The sequence below is a fragment of the Sturnira hondurensis genome, unplaced genomic scaffold, assembly GCF_014824575.4.
Source record: "Sturnira hondurensis isolate 20B ecotype Veracruz unplaced genomic scaffold, ASM1482457v3 Scaffold0013190, whole genome shotgun sequence".
Classification (NCBI taxonomy): Eukaryota; Metazoa; Chordata; class Mammalia; order Chiroptera; family Phyllostomidae; genus Sturnira; species Sturnira hondurensis.
This window is the reverse complement of record NW_028085821.1, coordinates 1,426,642-1,452,119: the sequence shown is the minus strand read 5'-3', so window position 1 is coordinate 1,452,119 and position 25,478 is coordinate 1,426,642. Positions and strand designations below refer to the sequence as shown.

General features: G+C 43.3%; 1 protein-coding gene across 1 annotated transcript in view; it reads right to left on the bottom strand.

The window, feature by feature from the left end:
• ANO6 (anoctamin 6) overlaps positions 1-25,478 on the bottom strand; it is a 196,927-nt gene that overhangs the window by 30,393 nt on the left and 141,056 nt on the right. The window contains exons 6-14 of the mRNA XM_037061152.1: positions 22,646-22,711; positions 21,456-21,743; positions 21,127-21,240; positions 19,814-19,929; positions 16,624-16,758; positions 14,933-15,035; positions 10,614-10,674; positions 4,475-4,617; positions 2,245-2,322 (exon numbers count right to left, since the gene is read on the bottom strand). Coding sequence (XP_036917047.1) covers positions 2,245-2,322; positions 4,475-4,617; positions 10,614-10,674; positions 14,933-15,035; positions 16,624-16,758; positions 19,814-19,929; positions 21,127-21,240; positions 21,456-21,743; positions 22,646-22,711 — 1,104 coding nt within the window. The remainder of the gene's footprint in view (positions 1-2,244; positions 2,323-4,474; positions 4,618-10,613; positions 10,675-14,932; positions 15,036-16,623; positions 16,759-19,813; positions 19,930-21,126; positions 21,241-21,455; positions 21,744-22,645; positions 22,712-25,478) is intronic.

The window sequence follows — 25,478 nt, the reverse complement described above, 5'->3', positions numbered from 1 at the left end:
TCCACTAAAGAAACCATCATCAAAATTAAAAGGGAACTGGCTATATGGGAGAACAATATTTGACTCTGATACATCAGACAAGAGTTTAATCTCCAAAATATATGAAGCACTCATATGATTCAACACCAGGAAAACAAACAATCCAATTTAAAAATAGGCAAAGGACCTGAATAGACACTTCTCCAAGGAGGACACACAGATGGCCCATAGACATATGAAAAAATAGGCTCAACATCACTAGCCATCAGAAAGAGGCAAATTAAAGCCACAATGAGATATCACTTCACACCCGTCGGAATGGTCATCACTAATAAATCAACAAACAACAAGTGCTGGTGGGGACTTGGAGAAAAGGGAGCCCTAATGCACTGATGGTGGGAATGCAGACTGCTGCAGCCACAGTGGACAGCAGTATGAAATTTCCTCAAAAAATTAAACATGGAACTGCCTTATAATCCAGAAATTCCATGGCTGGGAACAAACCTTAAGAATCCTGAAATACAAATTCAAAAGAACCTAGGCACTCCTATGTTCACAGCAGTGCTATTTACCATAGCCCAAGTGCCCACAGGAGACGAGTGGATTAAAAAACTGTGGTACATTTACACAGTGGAATACTACACAGCAGAAAGAAAGGAGGAAGTCCCGCCTTTTGTGACAGCATGGATGGAACTGGAGAGTTTTATGCTAGGTGAAATAATCCAGGTGGGGAAAGACAAATACCATATGACCTCAATTATAACTAGAATCTAGTGAACGAGATAAATTAATGACAAAAACAGAACCAGAGACATGGAAACATGGAGCAGACTGATAGCAGTAGGAGGGGAGGAGGGAGACGGGAAGAGTGGAGGGAGCAGGGAATGGTGGGAGGAGGGGAGGGATTAGTCAAAGCACATGTATGAACCCACGGACATGAACAACAGAGAGGGGTGTGCTGCGCGGAGGAGGGCAAAAGGAAAAAAATCGGGACAACTGTCATAAAATAAACAATAAAAAATTAAAACAATAAAAAAAGTTGGAAGTAGAATATTTTGGCTGATACATTTATGTCTGTGACTAATTCCTTACTGACTTTTCCTTACCATTTTGAAATACTGATGAAAAGTTTTTAAAATCTGAATTAGTAGACAAAAGCATATGAAAATACTTGACTTAGTCCACACCGCCACACTGCCTTCTAAGAAGGCCAGAGCAGGCAGAATTCTAACAGACTAGGGGTGAGACTGCCGGTCCCTGCACCTCATCCTCTCAGACACTCGGTCTCGCAGACCGAGAGGTGAAAAACCAGACCTCGTTCCACCGTGCACTGACCTAACTGCTCCCGCGGTCTGACACCTTCCATGACACTACTTCCGTTGTGAATGTGCACCCACATTCTCTGCCTCCTGAGTCCTGAGATCTTGGTGTTTTTTTTAGAAGCGATATCGACTTCTTATGTATTGAAGTTATGAATTCTTTGCCCTATTTGTTAGCAACATTATTTTTAGTGTTTTGTTCAAACTTGGGATGCTTTTGATGTCTGGAAATCTTTAAATATTTTCTTCTAAAACTTCTCCCATTGTTATTAGGTTTAGAAAATCTTTTTACAGCTAGAGATCCTATATCCATCAATATTTATTTCTAGTTATTTTTGGTGTTACTTATTTTTAAGGTTTCTGGGATTTATTATAGAACATGGTTCATAAGTTGTCTCAATCTTTAACGTTTTACCTACCAGCTAACAAGTGGTCCATTACTATTTGTTGAATAACTTTGACTCATCCCCCGGATTTAGGTCTCCCTCCACGTGCGTTACCTTGCTATTGATATTGGGGCCCATACTGGGCTTCAGGTCCTACCTGGCTGTTTTTGAGCCAATAAAACTTCATGTTACTGATTATTACAATACTATTATGATTTTATTAATAATATACTCAAAATTAATTTCTCTTAAGTTCAAACATTTTAGAAATATTGTCTTGTGGTCTAGAATCATTTGTTTAAGGCTTTTACATCTTTCAGTAGCTTTTATGCCTTTTCCTTGGTAGTTGCTATTTTTTTGTTAAGACTATGTCTAGTCATTTTAGTTGTTACCACTGAAAAAACTTTAGAATTCTAATGCCCCCAATTTGGTTTCTTCACCAGGAACTGCAAAGTCCTGGACCATTGATCAGATTTAAACAACTGGGATTACATAGTTTCCTGCTCAGATTTTGGTTTCCTCAACATTTAATATTCGATATTGAATTTTGTGACTCTTACCCAGAATAAGACAGCACTCGTGCACAGGACTACACGTATACATTTCCCCCAGGCAGTAAAGGGAACACGCTCTTCTTCCTGATTAAAGAAAAAGTGAAGGAGAAATTTAGACAATCAAGAGATTACTCCAATGAAATGATTTTTTTCTCTTGATCAGTCACTAACTCCTAGGCTTAAGATGATTCTTCTAAAAATTAGTTTTCAAATATTGCTTCCTTACTTGTAATTACATGTTTTTTGTTAACAATTTCAAACGTACATACAACAAAACATGTGGAGTGTTCATTTCAATAATATTTTTTGAAAATGCAAGTGAAAACTCATCCGCCGTAACCTGAGCTGGGGAGCCGGGCACCCGAGGACGGGCACCCGAGGACGCCAGGCTGCAAAGCTGCACTTCCTGCCTCCGACTTTAGAGCCGAGGCGACGACAGGCCCGAGCCCACGCCACACCGAACGTTTCACAGGCGTCTGCAAATTCTGGGTGTCAGGTATGTGTTTCCTGGTTCAGCTTTACATGTACATTTGTCATAGCTGAATTTTTAAAGTTTTTACTTTATTTGACTATATTTAAAAATGGAGAAGAAATCAAGACTTCTCTAGATTTGCCTGGATAGCAAAGGCAGCTACAGTATAATAATTGCTGCAAGTACTTTATGTGATTTACTCTGCACCAGGCACTACCTAAGTAGGTTCTATACATTAAGTGGATTAGTCCTTACCACAATCATATGAGGAAGCAACTAAACTTGCCTCCATTCCTTAACTGAGGAAACGACGGCACAGAGAAGTTAAATAATGTGTCCAGAATCGCTCAGCTGTTACGTAGCTGTGTTTGGATCTGACTCACGCAGCCTCATTCCCCAGACCTGACCGTCGCATGGTGTGGCTCCTCTAAGCCAATGAAGGTGTGTTAGCCACAGAAATAAAATCGAGAAAGGTGACATTGAATGAACTTCCATCTTTGAATAAGCAACGTTTCAGTGGAAATTTAATTCTATTAGTTAGCAATCTTAAATTTAAAACTGGCAGGTTTAAATCATCAAACTGTTTTTTTCTTCAGGGTTTTCCTTACGTTGCCAACATAAGCTTTTTTGTTTCTCAGTACTAAAAAATGTCACCTTCTCACAATAACTGAACCACCTCTCTGTCCCATTTATGAAACGAGGAGATGGAACTGCTCCCTCCAGTCCCTTTCAGTGCTGACGTTCCGTAAATCTGTGCTTCAATTTAGGAAACCTAGACTTGAAGACATTTTCAGATGCTCTTGGTAAAAGCATTTTTTTCCCTAAGAGTTACTCATATTGAGGAGCTACTGTCCTTATGCTGATGACTGCAAGGGCAATCAGCTCCAAATTTTCTGTGTTGATGGAAAGAAGCAATAATGCAGATAATTCAAAACCCATCGTTCGCTGGCTCTGGACTACTTTACAGAGGGATGTACAGTTGTTTTTATTTTGCAGCAGCAGCAGCACCTTTCCAATTATATAAAATGCTTCCTACACTGACTGAATACAGTTGGACCTCAACAAATGTTTGTTTCCTCCATCCTCCCCGACTTTAGGGGAAGAGCCACACCACTCTGTGCACATCCCAACCAGAAGGGGGAGCAGTGGCTGAGGCTTTACTGTAAGACGAAGGGACGGCTAAATCCAGGATGAAAGGGTCGGAAATAATGAAGGTGCATGTGAAAAACTGAGAACCAACTGTAATAACCTACGTGCCTTTCCTTGGTCACACAGTCTAATTTTTTGGTACATTTTTACACAAACCAATGCACCTTTTTCTTATATAGCAGGTCCTCAAATAACATCATTTTGTTCAGTGTCATTTTGTTACAATGTTGACGAGATGATGTAGGAACCAACTAGCCTGTGGTAGAATTAGTTCTGTTACACACCATTTTGCTTAAAGTTGCAGAAACTATTGATGACATCAAGTGAGGACTCACTGTACATTTATATCGAATCTTTTTTTTAAAGGACTATATGTTTACCACCCACATCCACTGTTGAGGCATAGCTTCTTTACCTTGGGTGCACAGTAGAATTACCAGAGGAGCTTTAAAAACTCTGTGCCCAGAACACACTGCAGGCCACCAAGCACCATCAGAGGACGTAGTGACGGGACCAGGCATCGACCTTTTCTAAGGTCCCCAGGGATCCCAATGTGCAGCCAAGGCCGAGAACCCCTGCAGTCAGTAACCCTCCATCTAGTAACACCCTCCTTACCTGAGTGATCTCATTTATTACCATGTGAGTACACCGCGCCTCATATTCGGGCCGGGGTTGTTCTTCCTGCTGCAACTCAACGGTGTCCCATTCATACTCAAGTTCCGCCTGGCGCCGCTTCCAAAACTCCAAAAACAAGGTAACTAACAAAGAGAGAGAGAACAGGATCATGTGGGTCTTCAGTGATGACTGATGTCTCAGAAATCTGTACCAAATAATATTAATTATCCATAACACCTCTGCAGATGATCAACAGAATCTAGTTTGTAGGCAATATTAATATTTAACAAAAAAAGTTAATGCTCTGTTTTAAAAAACACTGATAATTCAACTTGTGAAAATGGACTCTGGCTTATGGGATAGGTAATGCTGGGGTGATAAGAAGGCATGTGAGTGTGTCTAAGGCTAAAGCATCTGCTAATTCGCACTTTGTTGCCCACTAAGCAACACAAATAACTAGTGTAGTTCAAAGAAGTTCAGCGTCCATCCTCCAGGCTGCTCTTCCTTGTGCCCCTCCCCCTTGCTTCCTTCCTAAGGGCCTGGTGGCCGGGAGGGAGGGGGTTGCTTTAGGAGTTCCCGAATCTGTTTACTGTCACCCAAGCCACCCCAAATTAAAATAATATTCTTAATACAGAAAATCAGTATTTTTCTTTATCTTGCACAAAACATAAGTAATTTTTAGAAATCTTTATTCCTTTTTAAGGTTTGTAACTTAAAATACTGAATAAAGGTGAGATTCAATGTTCATTAAAAAACTGGTTTCATGGTAAGTCCCCTAGGCCCCTCTTCCAGAGCGCGACCACTGAGCCCTTCCTGTATAGAAGTTCTGGCACTACCACTATGCCATCCATAAACATTTTCTGAGAGTCTACTATGTGCTGAGAAGAGAAAAAAGATGGAATCTCACTGCAAGGGGCTCCTGGGCGTAGAGGGATTGTAGTGACGTGAGAGTGACTGCAGACTATTGGGAGGTCGTTGAGGAAGGCAAGCGCAGGTCGCTCTGGGCACACAGAGCCACAACAGGGGACCACGGCTCTCCCAGAGGAAGGGACCACCACGGTGAGTTTTGAGATGACTTAGAACCGATCGGGTTGAGGTCATTTTCCGAGGGAGCTGTGCGTGCAAAGGCAAGAAGTCGGAGAGAGCCAGGCACTTCCCAGAAACTGCAACTAGTCTGGAAGTGAGCACTCAGTGTGATAAGCAGGGTGGGGCAGCCGAGTGGGGACGGCAGGAAGTTGGGGGAAACAGAACCTACCTTACAGGCTACTGTGAACTTCTTGACACAATCTCTGTAAAGGCCTGCAGAGCCCTCTGAGGTCACGGTTACTGCTCTATTTTAGGCACCGAGAAGCAGAGGCACAGGAAGTTCAACTACTTGCCTGTGATTACTGTGTTGGAGTCAGGAGTCAGAGCCAGGCGTTCTTGGCTCCAGAGCCCAAGCTCCGCTCTTCAGCTCTCCTGCTCTATAGCCCGCCTCCCTTTGGCTCTGGACCATGGCACTCACTCTTTTTAAAATAATTTTTAAAAGACTTTATTTATTTACTTTTAGAGAGAGGGGAAGGGAGGGAGAAACGGAGAGAAACATCAATGGGCTGCCTCTCACATGGCCCCAACTGGGGACCTGGCCTGCAAATCAGGCATGTGCCCTGACCAGGAATCAAACCAGTGCCATTTCAGTTTGTGGGAGAACGCCCAACCCACCGAGCTGCATTAGTCAGGGCACAGCACCCACTCTTTGCTTAGGTGTTATCACCACTTGCTTTCCCAGCTCCTGACTCTGGCACCCCTCCGGGGCACCCCTGCCAGTAACCGTCCTGTTCCCACACAGGCCTCCATGGACACACCGACCCTTGGCAGCCACTGCTGTGGGTACTGGAAGGTTTACAAGGGAATGGAGGTGGTGTTCCAACTCTTTGCTCGGGTGCTATTGTTAATGGAGGCATAGAGCTCAGTCAATAGAGAAGACCATTTCTTGTCTCCTACTCAGCTGGGGAGCTGGAAGGTAGTTTTTCTTATGAAGCTTTGAAAACCAGGGCAGGAGTTATGCAAGGCCTCCCAGCTTCTTTAAATAGGAATGACACCTCCCTTTCCCCTGCCACCAAATTGTAGTCTATCTTGTAATCCGTTGGCCCCACCAGGGAGCACAGGCGAGGAGCCGCTAGTCCACCAAATTCCATCTCCGTGCACAACAGCTACACTGGATGGGTTAACATGGGAGGACCATATGTACAAAGCCCTTGGGTAGTATTTGCTGACACTCTCAGGTCACTCGAATGCCCCAAAGCCTGGAAGTGAGTAACTTGTGAGTGAAATTTAGCTGGTTTGCCCACCAGACCCCGGGCAGCAGGACTGATCTGGCTACTCCTGCTCTCAGAAGGTCCTCTTTCTGCTGTCTCTCTCTCCTGAGCATGTGTGCTTAAACTTACTACTTAATTGCCACTCTGAAATGACCTGTTTCTTATTTACAGGTAAGACAGCGTCCATGTTCCCTGGTCAGAACTTTCAAAAACAGGCCTCTGTGTGAGAATGGAAGTGTGGTGTCTACATTTCAGTAATTCACCTACCCTGCTGCCTCACTACCTAAGGTCAAAGCCAAGGCAAGGGGCCCATGCTGTTGACTGATGCCTCTACCACTGAGAAGCTGCCCAGCCATTTGTGTCCTTGTCTCCCAACAGCAGGGAATGAGGTGTTAATGGGATGAAAGTCTGGAGGGCACTAAGCCAGTCTGTGGACCACGCTGTGACTTGCTGGCCTTGCTCCCTCCCTGCCCATGCTAGCCTCACATGGCGGAAACGTCCAAAACACAGCCCCCGTGGGGCACGGGAGCCACCCAGGGGTCAACCCTCCCCGGGCTTCACGTGGGGCAGCACAGGATACGCCGTCCCCTTTCCCAGAGTTCCTTAGGCTAACATCTCCCCGATAAACACCCACGCAGCCCATCAAATAGGAGAACTGCACTTTTCAGTTTACTTGAGATTCTACTGCTGGGATTGCATGTCCTCTCCAGTCTGTCTCCCACCTAAACTAGCAAATCTCTCCCGTGGTAGTGTGCATTCCCACAAAAAGAGCACACTGTGTTCTCTATGCTGACCTCAACTTCCGTGCTTCAAAACAGGGAGCACCCCCCATCCTGCCTGGCATTTGCTTCTACACTTATCGCTTACCATGCCCACGACTAGAATGCCACCTTCACGAGGGCAGGGACCTTGTTTTGTTTACGCTGAAGCACTAGCATAGAGTAGGCACTGAATAAATATTAGCTGAATGAAGGAAGTTGTAAGGAGCCCATCCAGAAACTGGAAGACCTCCGCTATCTGGGACCCCTGAAGGATGGACATCTGCTCGGAGGGCCCAGGTGGCTCTACCTGCTCCTCTCTGTGCATGACCATTCCTCTCCACCCTTCTCTGCTCCATCAGCTCACCTGGGTCCTCAGTCCGCCCCATGCCCAGCAGCAGGTCTGGACATGCTGCAGTGGAGAACTGGAGAGAATGTGACAGTTGACTGGTGAGGTCATGGTGGCACCAGCACCCTGACCCCTGGGAGGACTTCAGGGGCGACAGCCTGAAGGAATCATCAAGTGTCCTGTCCCACCTCACAACTCACATGAAGCACTGTGACCACACACCGGCGGAAACTCCGACCCCATCCGACCTAAGGAAAGGCACTGCGGTGGGCGGACAGTGCGCCCTGCTCCGGCCTCGATACAAACACAGCCGGCCGGAAAAAGCCCTCTGAACAGCCACTCTAAATATCTTCCTTGTGTTACTGTAATTCCTCAAAACTTTGTGATTTTAACCTATTAGAAATGCAGGTGGTTTTTGAAGTTCTTTTTTCAAAAATGGAGAAAATCCCCAATTTCCTTCCTTGCAAAGTATTTTTCATTTTATAAAACAGCAGCTTACTTATAAGAATTTGCAATTCAATTCATATAATTGAACTGTGATTAAAACACTCAACTCCCCCTCACTTTGTCTCCTAGAGCCAGGCATGAGTGGAATGAGTCTATCTTATCTCGCAAGGCCGGCGAAATGAAGCTGGAAGTCTGGTGCGTTGTCCTTCCTATCATACCTGTGTCAGGTAGGGAAGAAGCACAGATACGGAACCGACATTTTTTAACCCAGCCCTATTATTCAAAGCCCCAGACAGAACAGTGCTATTAAATCAATCATGTAAATATTTATGCATCTTTCTAAAAGTTTCCTACGACTTTATGACACACGCTGTATTTTGTCACTGAGGTAAAGGCTGACGACAGCCAAATTATTTGCAGAGCTCTTATTCGTGCTTGTCACTTTCTGTCTTGCGGGATGAGTCATTTGCTTCATCTCCCGGAGTGTCACTTTCCTCATCTTTAAAATGGGAGTATAACAGCCATCCATTTACTTGCCCTTCAAGTAATTAATTGAAGGCCCTTCAATTAAGACCTCAGCATACAGACACACCCTTAGAGATACACACATGCGGAGCTACAAGCAGGGTATTCTAAAATCTGATGAAATAAAATCAGAGGCTTCTACGCTTAAGTCAGTTCTATAAACACGGTGTAGTTCATGATCACGACACCACAGAGAGCTAGGAAATTAGGTTTGTCTTTCCAGTGCCAAATTTTATATATGTATTTCTGCTTTACCTGCAATGCCTTTTTAAACTAGCGTCGTCAGCATCCATCAGTATGGGGAGTTCAACAGAAGGGTCAGAATTTCATATGTTAGGAATCAGTGCTGGGACTACGGGGCAGACAAGAGTTGAAGCCGCCCACCACCATGCATTTGGCACCTGTACTCTTACCGGGGGGAAATGACCATGCGGTGCACAGTGCAGGAGTGCAGAGGGTCTGACTACATGAACTTGATCCTCATTCTTCTGTGTGTCAACTAGCGGCCAGTGTTGGGTTTTCAGCCAGAACATGCTAAGGGTCTGAATGACGATGTCATTTTTGGATACATTTGGCCACCTTAGGGTCTAGTTAATCGAGGAGTGGTAGCTGCTATCTCTAAAAAGTGTTCAAAACAACGGTCTGCTCTCAGATTCATTTGGAGGTGCTTCACAGGCACGACCACTGTGATGGAAACATGGCCGAGGACGCCCACAGAAAACTGTTTCTGTGACGCGTGTGTTCAAGCGTTGTCGTAAGAGTAAGACACTTGGTTCCGTTTCTCCCCCAACCTATGACCTGAACTCTGCCTTTCACAAAGAGACTGGACATGTGTCTATTGTTGAAAATGAAATTATTTTTCTGTGGTAGAACATTTACATCAATTAAACATGTAAAAGCCTGCATTTAAAGAAAATAACTGCCTTGTTAATAATGCTATTCTAAGTAAATACATGAACATAATGTTAGAGCTTCTGTGTAAAATTATGTTCTTTCAGATTATATTTGTTCAATGTATTAAATAGGATGTGATAATATTATTATAAGAGTGGCACTTATTACATACACACTCATATAGAAATTTATAAAGACGAAAGCTTACCTGGAATCCCAGTAGCCGTGCGCCCCCTGAACCCAACCCCACAGCTGTGAGGCTGTTACAGTAAAGGCTCCCAATGAGCAAAGCCTCCCTCCATCCAAGCCAACACCTCATCGCACTGTTGTTGGCTTGGCCATGACTTGCTTTGGCTGATGGGACATTTACAAACTTGATGCAACCACAAGCTTAAAAAGTGTGTATGCATTAAGACTTGTCCTTCCTTGGCCCTTTTTGGAACCCTAAAACCACCATGTGAAGAACATGGGCTCGTCCAGCTGAGCCCCACACACCATTCAGTCTGGCGATGGCCAGACCACCTGGCCCGGTAGGGCTGCCGGCCCCACACAGAAACCAGCTGGGCCAGCCCATGCCTGCGGAACCTCCCAGCTGAGCCTGAGGACAATGAGAGTAATGCCTGTGTGTTTTAAGTTACTGCGTTTTGAGGCAGTTGCTTATCCAGTAACTGACACACGGCCTTTAAGAGTTCTAAAAGGAGTTCTGGGGGAGCCAAAGATTAGGCAATCCACACTCCTAAAGTGCGTTACTTTGATAGCCTATACAAAACCGTATAATGCTCTTAAACTGGGTGTTTGTGTGATCTTAGGTTTTTTTTTATGTTAGGAGGCAAGAGTAAACTGGGGGAAAAAGGGAAAAGAGAACTTACCCCATAACCCCATAAATACCGCGAAGACTAGGGTGCCAAAACTGTCAAAGATGCACAATTTCTGGAAAACACAAAAATGACATATAAATTAATACTGCTCCCAACTTAATAGAATTCATCAACTATTCAATGCTTTGTGTATGGTACAGTCTGAATTTCTCTTTAAAGTTGACACCTAACTTAATAGGCACTGTATTTACTAAATACTTATAAATGGAATTTCTCATTCTTTTGGAAACAAACAGCCTTTGCTGTATTTACAAGTGCATTTTGCAATGGAATCTTTCCATATCATGATAACAAAATAGGCATAGCCCCTACGATTCTACTCTGTTTAAAGCCTCTCTCAGGCTTTTGAATAATGGCCTCCGATGAGATTTCATAAAAAGCAATTTGAGAAAGTAGTATGGCCCTAAGCATACAATAAATTCCAAGCAACTTTTAGGTTATGATTTGCATCTCATCAGCATCCCACCTCGGTCAGAGGGTAAGTTCCCAAATTCCTGCCTCTCTTGATAAGAGAAATACAAAGCTGGTTTATTCTGAGACGGCTCTCCCCAAGAACAGCTCTGCTTCCTCAAACCCAATGATGCCTTTCTCCCCTCACTGACAGAGGCTTCTGGTAGAACAAGGGTGCACCGAGCTTTTGCTGACATTGCAAAGGGTACAATGACCATGAATGAATGAACGCCATACCTGCACAAAGTAAGTTCTATTCACTAGCTCTGCTAAGTTTCATCTTTTTGCCAATATATAAATAGTTCATCTCCCTCTATGAATTCCTGGAAAATTGTTCAGTTAGTTACTAATTTTTCATCAGTGAGCTTTTTTTACATCTCCTAAAAATATCTGTAAGGTTAATGGAAACAGTGGCAAACATATATCATACTGGCTTCCCAATAGATTATATGAAAAGCAGAGACCACAGAGTAGAAAAAGAAGCTATAGGAAAACAAAACAAAACAAAACAAAACAAAAAAGAAAGCTTTCCAAATGCTAAAGAAAATTCTAAGCTGCTTCTAAGGAAATCTGTACCGCATTTTCGGTAACTTTTTGGGTTGCCCTTCATGCTGCTGTAAAGTGGGTGACCTTTCATCAAACTAAAAACATTATTTTCATAAGACATTATCCACCTAATCCTCTATTCATACATCTATTTTCCAAGGCAGATGCCCCTCAGTCATCCTCAGGGGTGTCCAACCCTTTGGCGTGTCTGGGCCACATCGGAAGAAGAGTTGTCTTGGGCCACATATTAAATACATTGCAATACATAATCACACAAAAAAATCTCATAATATTCTAAGTAAAGTTACAGTTTTGTGTTGGGCCGCATTCACAGTCATCCTGACCTCATGCAGCCCATGAGCTGCAGGTTGGACACCCCTGCACCCTGGTCAGAAAGCACAACCCCAAGTGCCAGCCAATCATTCCTCCCGACAGCTCCCATGCAAGGGAGACAATTAATAGATGAGTGTGTGCCCCCGTGAGGCAAGCTCTCCACCTTCTCCCTGGGCCCTGAGACTCCACAAACCACACATGTCAAATCTCTTAGCTTTGACTCTTTTAGGACCATCTTCTCCAAGTTGTCTTTTAATGTGGTGCCTTATCCCTTATTGAAAATCATTATAAGGAAAGTTTTATAAAAAACAGTTTGTGTGCTATCCTGCTGTTATTGACAATCCTGTCCAGTGCTACTGCTCCTTTAAGAGTCAGTGCATGCCTCTTTCTGCCTGGTACCTCCCTCCTGGCCTTGACACCGCCACCTACCCACTCTACAAAGAAAAAATTCTGTGAATTCTTTGCCTTACCATGCGGGGGGGGGNGGGGGGGGGGGGGGGGGAGAAAGTCAGTGGAAGCACATCTGTCGGTGTGAGGGAAAAACAAATAGGAGAAGCTTGAAAACGCAGGTTTCCTGCTGATGCCCAAATCACACCAGTTGCCTGGTTCAAGACAGGGAACGTGCTTTGCACTCCTGTGACAGGTAGGCAGGTGGCTTGGACACACTTACCACTCTTGCCACACGGGTCAGAATCAAGGACCCAAGAGAGACAATGAGATGGCTGGCCTTTCTGCTCTATGCGACCCACAGTGAAAGGGAAACAGGGAGCAGGAGACAAAGTAAACAAGAGGCTTTCTTGGTAAGAAGCTGGCTTGGCCTGCTGGGCAGACGGCACAAAGAGGGAGAGCCCGCAGTGTGAGGAGCACTCCCAAGTCGGCGTTCTGCTTCAGTCACGTGGGGTGGGGGGAAGAGAGAGAGCGCCATGCACGGAGGCCTGACGATTTTATAGAGGAACCAATCAGAATCTAGAAAAGTGACCGTCTGTTATGCTTTCTTCCCACAAAAAAAGAAAATCAGAATTGTATAGCTTAGTGTATTTCTAAGGACAAAATATTATGATCTACAATGTTTCCCTTTTATTTTGCCAGCCAAAAAGCTAAGAACTTCATTCAGTGCTCAATGACACACACAAAATATTAATCCTGATTATTTCCATAACTGTTTCTTCATTTCCCAGATCCTGATTTCATGTTTCTATTTGTAACCTGTTAACCCTTTTAGCATACATGTCAATTAGTGAACACTCCATCTCTTCCCAAAAGAAAGGCAGAAATAAATATATAAGGAAATGTGTAAATAAAGAAATAACGGAATTAACCAACAAAGGGAAGCTTAAAAAGGCTCTCTTTCTACACATTTTTATTCCATTCTTTTGCTCATTTTTAATATATTTCCTTCCCTTTATAAATCACTATGACAGGCTCAAGGGATCCTTCAGGAAACTGGAATAGAACGACTCATTTTTTCCAAAACAAGGAAAAATATATACACAGGGGACACATTTGAAAGTCATATGGTTAAGGATGAGTCGGTGGAGCAGAAGAAATGAGAAAAGCAGCGGGGGCGGGGTGTGTGAAAGAGAATTTCTTCAGGAGAATGGGATTTGCAATGGTACTTGGGAGCACAAAGTGCCTCTGGTGTTTCTGTTGACAGCTGCCTTAAAGCCTGCCTGGGGATACACACTAGCTCCTGACCTCTGTGAGTTCACATCACTGGATCGCAGCTTCTCTTACTCACTTCAAGTCTCTTGCTTTGTGTTATCTATGACAGATACTTGCAGTCTAGAATTTGTGTTGGTTTGGGGGGTGGGCAGTGAAACTTACTCTAATTCATAAATTAAGTGTAAAAATCCACGTGTTGACAACACCCTGCAATCACCCTAATTACGCAGTGGAGTGATTTTTCAAACCCAGAGCTCAGTTTGAGAGCGCAGCCGGTACCACTGTCGGCCGTGAGGGACAGGGCGATGGCAGGACGTCAGTCCCCAGCTCGGCCAGCTAACAGGTGGGTCACCCCAAGCAAACTATTTAATCTCTCAGATCCTTCATGTTTCAGTCTGTAAAACTGACATAACACCTGTTCTGTCTCAGAGTTGTTGTGTGTGTCAGAAGTGGTAAGTACAAGACTGTGCAAAGTACCCAAGATAAAGTGGTATCACTAGAGTGGTACTGCATTCAGTTAAAACAAGATGGTCACGTAAGGGTCCCTAAACTTCTGGGGCAGGACAAGGGAAGAGAGGAAGGATCACACACGACCCTCTCACAAGAGGGAGAGAGTATGTCAGTGGTGTCAGGAAAGCTCCGCACAGCACGCTGGGCCTCTTTCTTCCTATCTGCAGTTTCTCGAGTGCCTGTCAGTAGGCTCCATTCAGTCCCAGTGCCCATCCTAAATCTCCTGGATTTCGAGATGTCACAGAGCTCGAGACCATCTGCCTGTATCAGGGGAACCAGACGTGTTTGGTGGGAATGTTTTGAGACAAAGTGAGTATCTGTTGTCATTTATATCGTACACAAAACCTTTTTCATGCATATTTACAGAGCGAGTCTAAATCTGACCAGCAGCCTTTAAAAATGCAAACATAGTTTTAGCACACTTTAAAACTGGAAAAACATGAGCACGAACTTCAGGTTCCCACTCACTAGAATTAAGAAAAAAATACTTGTAATAGTAAACCTATCAAATAGTATTTATGAGATAAGCTGAGTTTGCGATTTCTGCTTTGATTACTGGAAACACCCAGATGGTTTCAATTCCGCAGTTCCTCCCTGACTTGCCCGGAGATGTTTAGATAAGGCTTTTAATCTCAAATGATTATCTGTAAAAGGGGAACAAACACGTGCGTTCCGCATCTACCTTTCAGAGTGAGGGTTAGTCAAAAATTACCTTTCTGAATTCCTCAGAGGGAAAATATAATGTCTATGTTGTACTAAAATTATTAGAAGAAAACATATCTTTCATTACTAGGAAAAACAAAAATTACCTGTGAGGACTCGCAAGTAATATTGAGTTCCCAGAATGGACAAATGTTACACTGAGGACACATTATGATCTTGCCACCGATGTTAGGGTCACAAACTTCTTTGCTAGAGTAAAAAGAAAAATTTAATTTAATTTTAAACATTTAATGAATAGGACTTTCTAGCAGGATGACAAAATACAACATCCAATCATTATATGAAAACAAAACTAAACTCTTATAAGGCTAGGAGTGGAAATGTACTTCATCAACCTGGCTGATAAAGGCTTGCTACAGAAAGCCTATAAAAAAACTGTACTTAATGGTAAAATGCTGAAAGTATTTCCTTAGCCCCAGAACAAGACGATGGGTCTTCCCATCACTTCTCAGTGGCGGTCACTCACGGTGTGGTAAGTCAAGAAAAACCGAGACGGGAGGATGGGTAAGGAAGGGAAAAAAACTGTTATTCTAACAGATTACACGATTGCCTACATATGCAATATAAGCAACTCAATAGAACCTGCAGATAAATTATGAGAATAAGTTTGCAGGACATAAAATTAACGTAACAAAATATACCGAGGGTCACAAATGGAACTGGATCCCTACCAACCTATAACAATTAGGAATTAATTTTTTAAAATATCATTTTTAATAGCTTAAAAGATATAAAGAGCCAAAGAATAAATCTAACTCGAAGAATAAGATTTATATAAGGGAAATCATACAAATGTTCTGAAAGAGGGAAATACACATAGTGAATCCTATGCAAGCAGTTACCATGCACATAATGTGGGAGAATCAATAGCTAAAGATGTCGTTTCTCCCCCAGCTGAGCTGTAAATTCAATCAGAAGACCACAGGGCTTAGAACATTCAAGACACCTCTAAAAAACAAGGTGCTGTTGGCACAGGTTGAGAACAACTGACCAAGATGACAAAATAGAGTTCAGAGGTGACATCTACATGGACGAAAGCTGACTCGTGCGAGCGCTGGCCGGGCCAGTCACCAGGGTGAGAACCGACACTGCACAAACGAGGCCACCGCAGCGAAGGCAGAGCCGCAACAACCCAGTTCCGAGCAGCGATGGTGAAGCTTCGCGTTCCGGCAGCCACGGACTTCTCAGACAGCGCAGTGGGTATCTGAGGTCCAACGTCCAGCACAGACTCATTCTCTACTGCTTATTTTTCCCCCTCACTTTGTAAGGGCTAATTTTTTAAAGTAAAGCAAAAATGAAAGTATTGTTTACTTAAGTTCTTAAACCTGTATTTCTTAATACATATTAAGAAATCATTTCTAAATACATAAAAACATCACTTTTACCAGTTTTGCCACTGAAACTTTGAAGAGATTATTAGCTGCTCCTGGCCCACATCTGGAGGGCTAAGTAAATTACAGCATTCCTCTGGAGGCCAGAAGTTCAAGGACGATCCTCCCTCTAGACCTCAGTTCTTTTTCAAATAAAGTATTGCCTTAAAATACTGAAGTGTTTCCTAAGGACAATAATCCTGTCAGAGAGACTGGGCTGCATTATCTAAGAAGAAAGTTTTCCACTCCACTTAATTAATATACCCCGACCAGAAGGGATGTATCATCCACAGCAGTAAGTGGGTGGGATGAGTCTTCTTCTAGTAAAAAAGCCTAGGACCGGAGAGTAATTTTATGTCTCATCGACTTTCAGTGTGGTAATAATAAGGGGAAAAAGCAGGGGTTACCTCCACGTGCAGTTATTTCGATTGATAAAGCCGTAGAGAAAGCAGGCCACGCCCACCACTGCTGCCAGGAGGAGCATCTGAGTGTAATAGCCCAGCCAAGCAAAATAGATTCCGATCTTCTCTCCATAGTACTTCCTGAAGACAGACAGACATTATTTTTAGGAGACACAAATAATCACTCTGCACCTTCATCTGAATATTAGTTTCTGATTTTAAATAGAGAAGCCTTTGAGCTTAAACTCTGACTCAGTTTACACTAAAGCCTACTCGTGCTCACAGCAGACGCCAATTTCCACTCCAGGCCAGAAAGTGTTTTACACAACACGGAAGCACTGGTCACTGGTTAGCCTGTTAGGGCAAAGTAAACCAGGCTGGAGCGAAGGAAAGAAAAACGCCGCATAGGAAGCAGAGAGAGAATCACCGCCATTCTTTGTCAAGACCAGCCCATGTGACACATTCTCTCCGAAAGATGAGTCTTAATATGCATGAAACAAGTGAACACAAACAATCTGCTCCCAGTTATCTGTTTCTGCTTCTCTGGGGAACTTCCTTGGAGCAAAGGAAATGTAAATCACAAGTAATAACAATGACTGATATAAATAATAATTGGTAGTGGAATGTGTCTCTGATCCAGATATTTATAAAACTCATTGTGAGAGAGGGAGAGGTCAGGGTGGAGAGGGTTGAGGAATCCACCGCCCTGTTACAGTCCTTCCTTCCAGCACTTCAGTTCCCCCCTAAGTTTGAGAAACTCTGCGGTGTGCTCTGGGGTAAAACAGAAGGGGCCAGGTAGGCCAGACTGGAAGAAGCAAAGCTGGGAACTGGGAGACTGTTCCTGAAAGGGAGGCAAACACAGTTGGGCAGGAAAAAACTACCAAGGTTTAGGGATAAGGAGAAAATAATGAAAATTTTATTTAAGTAATCGTTGCGTTGATACTTTCTAGACTGTTTCAGGTCACTCTCAGTATGGGTTGGTAGAACCAAAACAGTTTTCTTTTGAACCCAAAAACTATTACGTATTTTTTCTGACAATCAGGGAAATGTGAACACTGATTCAAGAGCACTCTGGTTATATTTAAGAGAGATCTTCCCATGTTACTTATGAAATGATATGATATCGGAATTTTCTTCGAAATAATCCTGTGGGAGAGGGGAAGGTGGTGGAGATGAAGATGAACAAGACAGGCTCTGCGGTTAAGAATCTTTGGAGCCGGGTGACGGGGTACATGCAGGTTTGCTGTACTCTTCCACATTTTTATGATGGAAATTTCTCATAATAAAATGTAAAATAAAAGAACAACTGTTCAGTGTGTTATACCATGAGACTCTCCTCTTCTCCTCACCCTCCACATCCAATCTGTCACCACGTCCTGTCAACTCTATTCCTCAAATGTTTTAAATTTGTTCCCAGATCGCTCATCGGGCCTACTCTACGCTCCTCTCCGGTCTCTCTGCTTCCTGTGCCCCTGCACTATCTTTGCAAAATGTGGACGAGATAAAATGACTTGAGTGCTTCAAAGATCACAGCAGCACTTAGTCTAAACTCCTTGCGTGCTCCAGCTGCCCTGCTAACGCGTTTCTGATCATTCTCCTTCTCATTGGCACTGGCCCTGGTCTTTCCTCACACTTGGTAAGTGCATTTGCACCTCGGGGCCACTGTGCCAGCTGCCCCTGTTCCTGGAATGACTTCTTCTAATTCTTCAAAGTACTGGATCCTTTTTACTGCCTGGGTCTCAACTCAAATGCATTTAAAGATAACTTTATTCCCCTCCACACTATCCCCATCTCATCAGTTGTTTTCTTCACTCCTACCAGAAATTGCGTTTATTTGTTTGTTTTTGGTTTATTTCTTTCCAGCAGCCTTTCCCAAGCGACATAAGCTTCTGGAGATCAGATAACATTGGTGCTTGGAGAAGACAAATGTTGAACTAGATATTATATCCATGTGATAAAGTAAAAACAGTATCTAACAACATTGGTGGGTCTTTATTCCCACTTCCTGGGAGGTCACTTCTAACCCCTTGGAAGTTTCTAAGATAGGAGTATCTTTGTTATTCCCAGGGGCCCTATGGAGAGTTTGAAAGAATGACCTGACTCAGGAAGCAGGCTGGCCATCTGCCAGAAAGACCCACCATGTGAGCAGAAGACTGGGGCTTTCTGGTTCAGCCTCCGGGGAGAGAGCGAGCTGGAGACTCAGCCATGTGGTTAATGGCTCAATCAAGCACGCCTACGTATTGAAACCTCAGTAAAACTCTGCACAGCAAAGCTCGGAGGCCCAGCGTGCCTGACTGGCAGTGCTCTGAGTACTGTCCTGCTTTGATGCCATGAGGGCGACCCTGAGCCCCCAACACCTTCCTTCAGCGACTGCCAACCTTTGCCATGTCTTGGCATGCACAGAGTAATTACTGAAATTCTGCAGCGCACCCAAAATATACTACATTTTTTGCTGATCTGACACAAAGAGCTATAATTTTGATTGATTTATGAAAAGAAAGTAGTAATAGTAATTATTTACCCTTTTTGCTCCAAAATGACTTCTTAAAAACAATCAGGTACCTATCCTTGTGTATAAGGATTTCTGGTACCAAGAATTAACCAGATACAACATTATCATGCCACATGATCAATAATGCAACTCTATTATATGACGTATATAATATGTATGGTTCAAGACAGGGCATTCACAATGGATGGTTTTTCTTTTTTTTTAATTTTTATTTTAATTATTGTTCAAGTACAGTTTTCTGCCTTCTACCCCCACCCCAGCCCTCCCCACCTCCCTCTTGTTTCCATCCCCCCTCCCTTGTTATTGTCCATGTGTCCTTTTCACTTGTTCCTGCAAACCCTTCCCCCTTTTCCCTGAAATTCCTTCCCCTCTCCCCTTTGGCCACTGTCAGCCTGTTCTCAATTTCAGTGTCTTTGGTTCTATTTTGCTTGTTTGTTCTGTTGATTAGGTTCCTGTTAAAGGTGAGATCATATGGTATTTGTCTTTCGCCGCCTGGCTTATTTCGCTTAGCATAATGCTTTCCAGTTCCATTGCAATGGATGGTTTTGTTGTGTTGGCTGTTGTCATTTTTTTTTTTTAATTTGACAATCTAAGGGAAAATAGGTCAGTGCCCCTGACTAAACAGTCAGGTACTGCATGTTTTAAAAATTCTTATGGCACACCAGTTGAAAATCGCTGCCTTACCTGATAAGATCCAAGGGCTGCTTCTTGTATATACTTCGGGGATGAGCCCACTCTCTGTACAGAAGATACCGTTCATTCGGGCAGCTGGAGTCTGCCGACGGATGGCTGAAGTTGCACTGGGAAACAACATCAAACAGGTGAGCACCGCAGTCCTCACCTGTTCACAAATCTGTTTGTTGAAGCTCAGCAACTGCTTCTCTGCCCTCCTCCCTGTTTTCTATGGGTGCATGAATATCAGGTAGCTGTTCAGTACCCCAGTTTTATTATCTCATGGTGTACATTTCAATACTGCCTTCATCCACAAATACACGTACTGCACAGCAGCAATTATCAGTCTCAGTGTTTGCTTTCTTTGGTCTTAGAGACTCAGAAAAATTGATGGTGAATATAACAAAGTAACAGTACAATATGATACAGCAGTTCACTCATTTCAATGGCAGAATTTATTTAAAGTGCTCAGATATCATTTCCTAGCCTGTATGGAATCACTAAAGGTCTGAAGCAGTCACATGGAAAAATTTTCATTTCACGTGAGATGTTATCAGCTAGAAGTGCTCTTGAACCTGAGGAGTTTCCATCACCTCAGAATACAGTCCTTAAAAAACGTCAGCACCCCGCCACACTGCCATTACGACAGGAACCCCGACAGATGCCTTTTAAAAAATCCTGTGATGTTCCAGGACCCAATATGAAATGGTGTTTCAGCGGGAAATTAAAAAAACCTATGTCACAGAAAATGATAAATGAAAAGTTCTAACATGTGATTTTTGGTTACAGAGAACTAATACTTTTCTGATTGACAATAACATCCATTGGTAATTATGAAAATAGCTAATACATACCTAGTTAGTACATGCCAGGAAGAGTTCTAACATTTGACATGGATTAATTAATCCACATTGCAATGCTGAAGTAGGAACTATTATTATTCCCATTTTATTGATGAAGAAATTGAGGAAAGGAGAGACTAAATGACTTTCGCAAGGTGATCAGCTAGAAAATGGTGGAGCAGGCATTTGGTCCCCGAGCCCATGATCTTAACTACTGACCTACACTGCTTAACACACTAACTACGAGAGCGCTTACGACTGTCAGTTCACTCGTTCCCTCACTTAAACCGAGGGCCGTCTTGTTACATTAGATTTAGCAGTGAACAATGCAACCCGGTTCCTATTCTGGATAAAGCCTGTAATCTTTCAACATATTATCTTTTACCAAAAAGACATTTAAGTGAGATCAACAGGATTAGCTCTTCCCTGTTAACACTGGAGTGTGCGCTGGGTCTCTTACTTCAGTTTTGCTGTTTGACTTACATCATGGAGAGGGAAAGCTGCCTTGTAGATGCCGGAGTTCACCAGTCTGTTAATCCCAAACTTTTTGACGTTGTCTCTCACTTGATACTTGATCCGAGAGAGGATGAAGTAAACCTGAAAGGATTCCAAAATGGAGTGTGTGGTTTATACAGTGTAACTAACCAGTCACTGTTTACTATTGTAACAGGAATCTGTAGCTGCATTTCTTTTCTTTTCTGTGGGCGGCAGCTTCTAAAATCAAAACTAAGCCAATCACACTAAACCAGTAATTTTTCAATAGCAGGCTGCAAATCACCCCAAGACAGCCACTAAATTTCATTTAGACTTACAATGCGGCTTCTGGTGGCTGGATTAAAGAAGGTATCTCGATCATGAATATAAAAATCATTCATCCGGTTCTTCTCAAATGGGGCAGTGAAAAACTCTTGCTCTGGCTTGATGATACTCTCGTCCACTTGGAGGACTTTCGTAAACCAGTTGAAATTCCCGAAGGCTGAAGTCCGGGTTTTCAGGTCGCTGGGTTTCAGAGGCAGTTTGATGTGCATTATCTCGGCGTAGGTACATAACACCTCCCAGGGGGCGTGAACCTTCACAAACACGAGTCTGTCGTCCAAAACCTGTATCGGAAGAATGAAAACCAAACCAACCATTTTCACAAATTTAAAGCACAGATTTTCCTTGAGTTGCTGGTAGTTAAAACACACGTGTACACGAACACACACATAGATGAGAGTAAAAGTGAAGATACAATAAAAAATAGACTTGCAACCCATTGTAAACTCTCTGCATTAGAGATTATATCTTGGTTGGAATTACTAAGAAAGTAATTTAAGTTTTTATCCCAATTCTGTCATGAAATTACTAATATTTTAAATGAAGGAAAGTAAATTTATTAGCTCGCCCATCACTCCATCCAAATTAGTGAGTAAAAATAAAAATACCAGAATACTCATTGCAATGTTATTGTAATAATAATTTTTTAATTTCTTAAATTTAGGGCTATTTATTATATATCTGTTCAATGTAATGTTATGTAGTCATTATAAAGGATGTAAAGGAATGTTTATTAATATAGAAACGCATTTATGATATATTAAAGGGAAAAAAGTAAATTAAATCCCTATGATATAATAATTTCTTTTTGGAAGAGAAAATGTATAAATTTGAGCAAAAAGTTTAAAAGGACTACAAGTTTATTTATAGATAATTAAGATACAGATCATTTTTATTTTCACTATACCTACAGTTTGTAAACTATTACTTATATGAGAAATCTTTGGAAAGATTCTTAGACGAAGAAAATGGCCTACTGCTTCATTTGTCAGCTACTACGAAATATCCGCTGCCTTTGATCAGGAGCAAACACACCCCATAATGCAGATGACGACTGACCCCCTCCCGGCCTACAGCTGAGGCGCAGCTGGGGCTGCTGGCTGGAAATGCCATCCCAGCTTCCCCGTGGCACGCAGGGTCCCAAGGGCCACAGTCAGCCAGGGGTTGGAAAGGGACGGCCACTCACCGATCTTGTTGCTTCTAGCTGCAGGCCATCATGGATGAGGTTAGATTCATATGCTTGTCTTTTTCTCTGTCAAAAGAAATTGGAAAATACATCAGGCCTTTAGTTTTACTAAAGGCAGGAAAGATTACTGGCCCTGTCCCCGACTGAAGAAAACAGAAACAACAAACCAGTTTGAACCTGATGGAGACATTTGCTCAAAATGGCACGGAAGTAGTGGAGGTGCCCTGGCTGTTGGCGACCAGTGGGCGCGGGTTCCTGGAGAGAGTGTGGCAGAGGACACCTGGATTTCTGTCTTAGCCATTCCTGTCTTTTCCAGAGTGAACTCTGGAAAGCATCCCCGTGGGATTTCAGCCATTTGAGGTACACAAACACCTCTAATTTGGGCACAATTGCAAGGGCTTTTTGGGGGGCTTATAGGAAGTTTCACACACATTTTTAAGCCCCATCCACTGATGCCACATACCCGTTACAGCCCAGAGCTGACATTCTAAATGTTTTAAATCTTATTTCCATACTAGACATTCAGATGGTTCAATCTGGACATGTGCATTTCATCTCTGCATGCCTCAACCAAATTCAATAAAACAACACTGAAAATTTTGGCAAAACAAAGGAATTTTCCTCTCTGCAAGAGTGAAATGTTTTTGAAGCTGTAAAAAACATCTAAGCCTACAAAAATAGAGAACAATTCATTAATAATATATCTGTCCATGTTACATGGCCATTTGAAAAGATACAGAATACAGTACTGTATGTACTGACATTAAATTATGTATTTGACTAGAGTCTTGGCCAACTGTGTCCTAAGTTGTAAGGGAAGCAGCTGAAGGTGGAGACCTGTCTGGTTTTTTAAAACAATACTCTCGGTGATGAAGTAGTAACACTGGCTCATGGGCGGAAGGAAACGGGTGCACACCAGGGTAAAGCACAGAGCTCGGAAAGTCGACGGCTGGGGCTCCAGTTCTGGGGCCGTGACCTGGCAGCTCCCTGACCCTTGGCAGGAAACAAACTACTCTCTTGCCTCATTCTTCTCATCTGTGCAGTGGAGAAAACCTCACTAGTTTTCGTCTGAGGTTCTCATGTGGTTTAACATGATTTAAACCACAAAAGGCATACGAACAAGAACTTGTGTCTCTAGTAATCACAGGAGGTAAACTGGACCAATTCTCCCACTGGGGAAAACTAGATTAAAAAATCTAGATTAAAAATTGTTTTTAACTTTAGCTGCTAAGACGGAGAAGAATGACTGAGCCTAGGCCAAGGTAACCAGTGGGCCTGGTGGCCAGGCCATGTGGCCCAGGGAACACCAGCGCGACTTGCCAGCTGTGCTACAGGCAGTGCCTAGACATGCAAAGCACCTAAGGAAGGTAAAGCAGATGCTGCATGAAAAAGACGGACAGGAAAGGGTGGAAAGAACGCATCTGGCACTTGGCCAAATGTGAGTCCAAATGGAATCCCTAACCTTTCATGGAATTATCAGAAGCGGAACACTGCTTTATTTTTATATTTAATAAATGGTTATACAGTCCTTACAACACGCCACACACTGTACCAGAGCTTTGCAAATACAACAGATTTAATTGCTTGTTACGATTTGAGCATACAATAGCCACTTAGAGAAAAACCAGCATGTACTACAGCTCCCCTATTAATAAGTAAGCAACTTGCCTAGAGATTCCAGTCCAGTGACAGTGAGAGCTCGAGGTGCAGCTTTCGCACTCTGTTCCCAGCAAGTGACTGTCCACCATGCCAGCCTCCCACCCCTGGCATCTCTGCAATCCACCCTGCCCAGATTTCCAGCTCTGGTCCACCACACCCCCAACCTCAACTTGGAAAGTTGATTCAGACGCATCCCGCTTCATACCTAGGCGGTGTTTCTTTCTTCGCTGGATCCTAATTCTCCTATTTTGATCCTTGCATAGCAGCCCACTCCTAGTTCCAGATTGCTTCTTTCTTTGCTATTGTGTACAAGCACTGCAGGTCCTGGAAGTGATGTCCAACCCAGTTGGCACAGACTACATGCCCCATGCATGGCCTGAGAGCATGCTACAAAGTGCTGATGATTTGAGGAAGAATTTAAAATAGTCTACTGAGGAGGAACTACAGAGAAGCTGTGTCTAGTGATCTTGGAGGCTCCCAATGCAGAAGGACGAGAACATTTATTCATGTGTTTCAAGGCACCGAAATGGACATCTGTCACTCTTTACGGCCACCCCACATCTCAACTCCTGCCAGAGCCCACATCCACAACAGATAAAAACTCGGACCCTCCTGTTCTTGTTTCCTGTGAAGTTCTGTAATTGGCACATGAGTAGGCCGTACTAATCAGACCACCTACTCTGCACTGTGCATCAGAAGCCAGCAATGCAAAGAAGTCTGGCCAAGCAGAAACCATTCTGGTGGTTGAGAGAGCAAAGCCAGTTCCAGAGATAGTAGAGGTTTTGGCAAGAGCTTTTGGGGACCACTGCAGGTCGGTGGTGCCAGCAGTCGCTCTGGGCCCAGGCTAGCAACCACGCTCTCTCTCCCACACTGGCTCTGCAGTGGGATTTGGGGCACCACTTCTGGCTACCGCATCTCCAGGCTTGTGTGCCCAGTTCTTTAGGAGAACCTGTGAGCTCTCTAACATTCTTCTGATAAACTCCTCAGCTGCTTAGATCCAAGCTCATTTCTGTTATTTGCCATCAAGAATCCTGACGGAGAAGCCGAGAACTGGGGAAAACATGGTAGCCTGAAACCTCAATCACCGTGCAGTGAAGGTGGCGGGTGCTCTGAGTGGAACAGACACTCTGACTTCTGTTCCTTCAGAGATGACAACTCGCCCCCACTCTGTGCA